At 35.8% G+C, this 7,714-nt stretch overlaps 1 protein-coding gene, 1 non-coding gene and 1 pseudogene across 2 annotated transcripts; 1 reads left to right on the plus strand and 2 right to left on the minus strand.

Moving 5' to 3' along the window:
* Positions 1-237: 237 nt before the first annotated feature.
* LOC125220383 lies at positions 238-826 on the minus strand (annotated as a pseudogene).
* A 1,447-nt stretch (positions 827-2,273) lies between these two features.
* Positions 2,274-3,507, plus strand: LOC125219290. The gene has a single exon (XM_048121230.1). The coding sequence runs from the start codon at positions 2,371-2,373 to the stop codon at positions 3,376-3,378; it is 1,008 nt and encodes a 335-aa protein (XP_047977187.1). The 5' UTR covers positions 2,274-2,370; the 3' UTR covers positions 3,379-3,507.
* A 1,352-nt stretch (positions 3,508-4,859) lies between these two features.
* TRNAL-AAG lies at positions 4,860-4,940 on the minus strand. Its single transcript has one exon. It is a non-coding gene; the product is annotated as a tRNA-Leu (tRNA).
* Between the last annotated feature and the right edge of the window lie 2,774 nt (positions 4,941-7,714).

The raw sequence follows: 7,714 nt of genomic DNA on the forward strand, positions 1-7,714 counted from the left end.
GTCCTAAACATTATCTTTTTGATTATTTGGTCCCTCACAAATGAACTCGGACCCGAATCGGTCCTCAATTAACAGAACCGTCTAAAATAGACGGTCAACGTCCGGTTTTGACCAAATTAAAATAACACAACAAATTTAGCGACGAAACTAATCTATCACTAATTGGGAGAAACTGAGCAGAATCCATTCTGTTATCCTCAAATTTCTAATGACGAAATGCCCCAACAAATCTTTCGTTTAAACCAAATTCTCCACACACAGTAACTCCTCGCTGCAAACCCTCTCCACCTCCCGATTGAATTCGTGCACAAACACGTGCGTCTCCGCCGCGCCGGCCCTCTTGCTCCGCACCATCACTCCGGCGGTGAAAATCGCCTACATCCGCCCCGAAGTAAGCCCTCAGCCCGTCGACCAGGATCACATCCCAAGCGACGTCGTACAAGTGGTTCGGCAGGTCGTTTACGACCAATTTGCAATCGGAGAAGAGTAGATTCTGCACCGGCCGACACTCCCCCCTCATATCCCCTTTTGAATACTCAATCAGATCGTAAATTCGCTGACGAAAACCTTTCTTCGTGAATTGGACGTCGTAGGCTTCGATCGACGGCTGGTTCTCCTTCAATTTCGACACGAAGTGCGCGCTGTCACTGACGAACACGGTGCGGCCGTTGTGGTTGAGGGAATTCCACAGTAGGGTTTCGTGGCTGAGACCGAAGAAGAGGAGGTTACAGGGGGAGGCGCAGCCACGGAGCACGGCTGCGACGGTGTTCAGCTCGTCGGCGGACATGCGGTTGGTGGAGGAGGCGTTGAGGGCGTCGGAGCGGAGTCGTCATTTAATTAGGAATTAAGAACTTTAATCAACCCTAATTAATTACCATTAGTAATTTAATATAGTTAAATTGTAATCACCGTCTATTTTTTGACGGTTCTATTAAGTGAGGACCGATTTGGGTCCGAGTTCATTTGTGAGGGACCGAATAATCAAAAAGATAATGTTAAGGACTACATTGATAAAACGGTCATATGTTATGGACCACTTTTGGCCTTTACTCTTTTTTAAAAAAAGAAAAATTATAATATAGAAGAAAGATTATATGTAGAGAAAAATTGAGATTTTTTTAAAATAAAACAATAGCAAATGTGATCTCAATTTGTAGAGGATGAAAAAATATGAATTTTGGTATAATTTATATATATATATATATATATATAATTTAATATATAAAAGATATTTGAATAATAAATAAAATATTTATTGACCAATGAGATTGTAAAAAATGGCATAATCTCATTGGTCAATAAAATAAATTGAGATAAACACCTCTTGATCTTACTTTACCCAATGGTCAAAAAGAGTGATTTGACTAATTCACATCCTTTATTCTCTATATCAAATCAGTCATATATTAATAATATATATTATATGCTAATACAATTTTATAATATACTAGTTATCAATATTTCATGAAAGTGGGTGGGAAAATTTCTTTGTCACGTACTGTGGCTTTATATATTTATAGATTTGTTGATTAGTTGATGAAATATATATTCCCTTCGTCCCTTATTATGTGCCTCAGTTTTTCATTTTGGTATGTTCCATATTAATAGTCTCACTTCAGTTTTACTATTTTTATTTATGGATCTCACATTCTACCAACTCATTTCAACTCACTCCACCCAACTTTTTCAATTTATTTTTATTTACATTTCTTGAATTCTATGTCAGGTCAAAGTAGGACACATATTGAAGAACAGAGAGAGATATAAACTGGATAAATAAGTCTTCTTTTTCTATATTGTAGATTGTATGATATTCTTCCGTTTCATGTTAATAGAGCCATTTTCTATTTTGAAAAGTTTCAACATAATTGAGTCATTTTTATTTTTAGTAAAAAGTAAATTCTCACTCTTACTTTATTCTTTCTTACTTTATTCATCATTCCCTTAACATACTAATCTTAAACTCCCTGCCGAAAAAAATGCCTCTATTAACCAAAAAATACATTTTAGTTATACAACATTTTTAGTCTATTCATTGTAGAAATATTAAATCGATACGTAAACTAAAATAGAAAAAAAGGTTCAAGAAAATCATATAAGTAGCTTAAATTAGAAAATGGTTAACACCACAGAAACAATTAATAACGAAATAAAGCATTAATCCAAATAATAAGCAACGTGTTCTCTCACTCGCCACAACCATATCTCTTGTCTTCGTTCCAAGCGCCAAAATGGACTATTGGGAATCACATAACCACAAACAAAATTTAAGGCCACAAAACATTACTACTACTACATTACAAACAAGATAAAGTAAAAGAAGATAAAGCCCTCCACCATCCCACCACAAAATCGCATGCCACAACAACAATGGGTTGCACTTCATCCAAGCGAATCGACGTCGCCGTCGACGCCTACCGCCCTCCCCCGTCTTCCTTCGCCGTCTTCGACGTGAACTCCATCCAGGAGCCCTGGCTCAAGCCCTCTTCCGATAACCCCGACGAGCCCTCCCTCGACGAGAAGCCCCCGCTGCCGCCCTCCCCGCCCCCACTCCTCGACAAGCTCAACGGCGCCATCGACGGCGCCGCCCCCCGTTCCTGGGACGAAGTCAGCAAAGCACTCGAGGATCTCAAGCCGAAGCTCAACGCCGCCCCACCCCCGCCCCCAATCGAAGAACAACCGGCCCTGATTCGCAAGAACTTCTCCTTCCACACTTTAGAAGAGCTGGAGAAGAAGAAGAAAGCTTCGTCAATTGATAATCAGCTAGTTTCTGGACCTGGACCTGGACCTGTAGTGGCGGTAGCGAGATCACTGAAGGACAACATATTCATACAGAAGGACAGGGAGGAGAGGGAGAAGGAAGGGAGAGGGGCGGGGTTCGTGAAGCGGGACCCGCTGGGGGATTTCGCGGAGATATGCCCGCCGGGAGGGGAGGAGGCGGTGGTGGTGTACACGACGTCGCTGGGAGGGGTGCGGCGGACGTACGAGGACTGCAACCGCGTGAGGCAGCTCATGGAGACGTACCAGGTGGTGTTCGACGAGCGGGACGTGGCGCTGGACGGGGGCTTCCGTGGGGAGCTGAGGGGCCTGCTCGGGGAGGAGGGGGCGGCCGTGCCGAGGGTGTTTGTGAAGGGGAGGTATATCGGGGGGGCAGAGGAGGTGGTGGGGCTGAACGAGACGGGGCGGCTTAGCCGGATATTGAATTGGGCGAGGGTGGAGAGGGGGGCGGGGAGGCTGGGGTGTAGGGGGTGTGGTGGGGCCAGGTTTGTGCCCTGCTTGGGGTGTGGGGGGAGTTGTAAGGTGGTTGTGGGGGCTGATAGAGAGAGGTGTGGAGAGTGTAATGAAAATGGTTTGGTTCATTGCCCCATTTGTGTTTGATTTTACATCTTGTTTTTTCCTTTGCTTTCGCCTATCTATTGTATTGTGGAGTATTGTATTTTGTACACATACCAATGTTTTTTACTTTTCTCCATACTAAATACGGAGTAGTAAATTGAGTTTCTATAATTACATGGGGTCTGTGTTTCTATTTTTTCTAATCAATAATTACATGGGGTCTGTGTTTCTATTTTTTTCTAATCAATAAAGTTACTTTGTGTTTCTATTTTTCCAACATAAACACATGAACAATTAGGTGTGATGCTCTATAGCTAGGAATTTTGAGCAAGGAAGATAATATTTTATGCAATGGGGAGTGAATAAGTAATGCAATAATAAAATGTCTACGGTCATGCATGTTAAAAAGTTCACGATTTGCAAAAATATAACAATTGCAATATGTATTACTTTCAGATAATTAAAAGTATCCAATAGATGTCATATAGAAATTTAGATAAAGAAATTGATTAAAAACAATATAGTTTGGAATTGGATGAGCCTTTGTCATGAGTGATTTAATATATACATTCATAAAGATATTAGTACTCGATCCCTTAGTCCTCTGTCATGTGTTCTAGTTTTTCATTTTGGTTCATCCCCTATTAATTATCACTTATATTTTATTATAAAATTAATATACAAAAATATGATCCATATATCTAGAGGCGAACCTACGTAGAACCTTGGGGTCCCATGTTAATGTGAATGTGCATCTCTAAGCTCAGGTGGCCTACACCTCAGCCTTCCATCATAGAGGTCCGTGCTCGACTCCCACGAGGGACATAATATGACACAGCTTCATTACAACTCATGCCACAACTACTTGCCGTAAGATAAATATCGAAAAATACTTTATAACTTTTAATGGTAATTGTACACCTCGAATCGAAATCTTGCATCTACCACTACGTATACCATTAACTTTTTCAACTCACTTTCTTTTATATTTTATAAAACCCATGTCATATCAAAGTGGACACATATTGATAGACTGAAGGAGTGTAAGTTAATTTATGTCCTGACTAATTCTGAACATGTATCCTAAGTTCCTAGCATACAAAGTAAATGTCATATTATTGTTGAACCAAAATTGTCCAAAATTGTCACAAATCCATATTGTCGTTCTAAACCAGTATTTTATTTATGTACTGTAGTATCTTACTATACTATATAATGACTTCTCACTGGATTTGAATATTCGCCACGATGGTATTAGCTATGAATATTCATTTTTTGCATTTAAACAGAATTCTTATAGTCATATGATTACATATTGCATGTAAAAGGACATATGTTCCTGAGCATATTATGCGTAAAATGGAATATTTTCTTGAGATGTCATGTGTTAAATATATTTTGTTGGCCTACCAGGATTACGCCCATTGACTAGATATGATCAAAAGTGCGAGCAAGTTTTAAAATAAAAATTGTAGGAGTATATTTATTCATTCACGGATCTGGTCACGAAGTAAAAATTAAAGTGTTGAGAGTGGGATTTGAACCCACACCCTTTCGGACCGGAACCTTAATCTGGCGCCTTAGACCAACTCGGCCATCTCAACATGTGACAGTTTCACATATGCATTAAAATATAACAAAATTTCAACAAACTAGCCATAAATTGCTAATGTATTTTCTAATATCAGTTGATTATTAGACTAAATATAAATGGTACAATGTAAATAAAATACCAAAAAACCAAGGTGTTGTTGGAGATGACACAAGCGACATATAGTTATATGAGTTTGAAAATTCGAACAATTCTTTTCATTGTATTAAATACACATGTCGTGCACAGACACAAATATAACGACTAAACAAGAAATTCTATAATATATAAATCAATCTTTTGAACATAAAATATTTGAATAAAGTTTTTTTTTTTTTTTATAAAGTAGTAGTAATAGTTTTTAGAAGTAAAACTTGTGAACCTAAACAATTTAAGCAAAATGTCAACTATTTTTAAAAAACGGAATTATAGATGTGAATATATTTGCTACAAAATAGATAAAAAATACTAGTTTAAAAGTAAATTTTTTGATTATTTGAGAATTTGATCAAGAAGTATATAATTCTTCTAGATGTTTTAACGGAAAAAAAGAAATACATCTATTCTTTCAATTATTTGAATAAAACTATAACAAAAAAAAATGTAAATTCATTATTTTAAAGAAGTAAAAGGATATTGGACTTTTAATTGTTTGAATAGCATAAGAGCATCCACGTCCATGCTCTTGCGGAAGAGCATGGACGTGGGTCCGGACCCACATTTATTCATTTTTTACCCACTATTCTTACGCAAGAGCACAACACTCACATCCATGCTCTTCCGCAAGAGCATGCTCAAGAGTTACCGAATTTAAATAATTCAATTACTATAAATATTTCCATAATATTAAAATGCATTAAAAATACCTAAAATACTATTACAAATTACTAAAAAATTAAAAATTACATAATTAAATTCATTATCAAAAAAAAATTTAAAGTATAAATGAGAGATAATTTGATGTAAAGAATAGATGATGAATGTGGGTATATATAGATGATTTTGGGATAAAATTTTTTTTTAAAAAATCAAAATTTTTTTTAAAAAAAGGGTAAAAAAATGACTATATTTTTGGGAATTTTAAATATATATTTTTTTCTTTTTCGGGATCTAGTGGCACCACTGGCGGATCTAGGGGGGTAGGAGGGGGCAGTCGCCCCCTCCGTGCGACTAATTTCCTCTTATCCGGCCGTAAAACTATCATATCCGCCCCCTCCGTTTGCCCCGATGTCGTCCCGAAAATCGAAAAAACTTGCCACTTTCGCCCTAAACTAACCTACTGATATATATTTCGCCCCCTCCGTTTATGAATCTTGGATCCGCCACTGAGTGGCACCGTCGTAGTCCAAGCCAGACACTTGTCTTCTTCCATGGCACTTAATTGTTTGGTTTTATTAATTGCTTTTAATCTGTTTCTTAGCTATAAGACCTTTCCTTAGTTGAAGTTCAAATTGCAGTATTTAGTTTTAATTATTAGTCTTGTGGATACAATACTTGTAGTTGAACTAGCTTTAACCTATACTTATAATAGCATTGTTCACTTACATTATGTTTTTAATATTAAAAAATGTGTATCATGGTGCAAGGATGGAATTATGGAAAGAAACCCAACATAATAAGATCAAATATACATGAAGATGTAGAAGAAGACTTAGGAAAATATACATGTTTTTTTTTTTAGCTTTAAGATTTCATAGATATCATTGACATTGTATACTCCGTTTTATAAAAATAGAAATTTTAGCATTGGTACGAATTTATTGCACAATTGATAAAGTAAGAGAGATAGAAAAAAAGAGTAATTGAAGTAGGAAAATGAGATTCACCTTTCTAGAGGAAAAAAATAGAAGTGGACTATTTTAAATATAGAGAATATATATTTTTTACAATAATGATTTTAAATAATTCTTTACTGTATCCTAGGCATGCACAAACCGAACCGAAGTTCACAAACCGAAATCGAAACCGGCGGCAGTTCGGCGGTTCTAGCGGGCCGGTTCAGGTTCAACAAAATGTGAAATCGGAACCGCCGGTTCAACAGTTAAACCGCGGTTCAATTAAATGTTTTTTTAAAAAATTTATTTTTATATATAAAAAACAATATTTGATGGGCTTGTGAATTTTATGAAACCATTCTTGGTTATTTCTCTTTTATAGAGACATCCTTAAATGTTTTTTTAAACTTTCGATGTGGGACAAAATGTGTTGAAGTATTTGCTTTTATAACTACATGTTTAGAGCATTCATTCATCTTTTTCCAATGTGGGATACAAAACTTTCTTTTGTCTTCTACTTTTCTTCATTTTTTGTATAATATATATATATATATATATATATAAGAAATTATTATTTGAATATATTCTTGATTGATAAAAAAAAATTATTGAGAAATATGATTTGTATATAGAAAAATGATTATTTGTATAATAGTTATCATTAGATTTATACAATTTGTAATATAATTATTCTTTTATGTGTATAATAGTATTTATTAGTTAACACATACATAAATTTAAACATAAGTAAATTGATATCGATAAAGAACTAATGAATAATAGTTCATGTAATAATATTTGTTGTTAAATAATAATAATAATAATAATAAAAGATAGAGTATTAATATAGACAAAGAATGATGAGACATCTATCATATAGTTATAAATAATGACTTTTATCCCACATTGAAAGAAAGAGTAATGATGGTCCCTCGGGTCACGGTTGTCTGTGTTAATTTAAGAGAGGTGCGTCCAACTGAGCAGGATGAAAGTCTCAACCCAGCTGAGTCGT

The sequence above is a fragment of the Salvia hispanica genome, chromosome 4, assembly GCF_023119035.1.
Source record: "Salvia hispanica cultivar TCC Black 2014 chromosome 4, UniMelb_Shisp_WGS_1.0, whole genome shotgun sequence".
NCBI classification, from domain to species: Eukaryota; Viridiplantae; Streptophyta; class Magnoliopsida; order Lamiales; family Lamiaceae; genus Salvia; species Salvia hispanica.

Coding starts and splice junctions, on each gene's coding strand:
- LOC125219290 (XM_048121230.1), top strand. CDS start 2,371: ATGGGTTGCACTTCATCCAAGCGAATCGACGTCGCCGTCGACGCCTAC.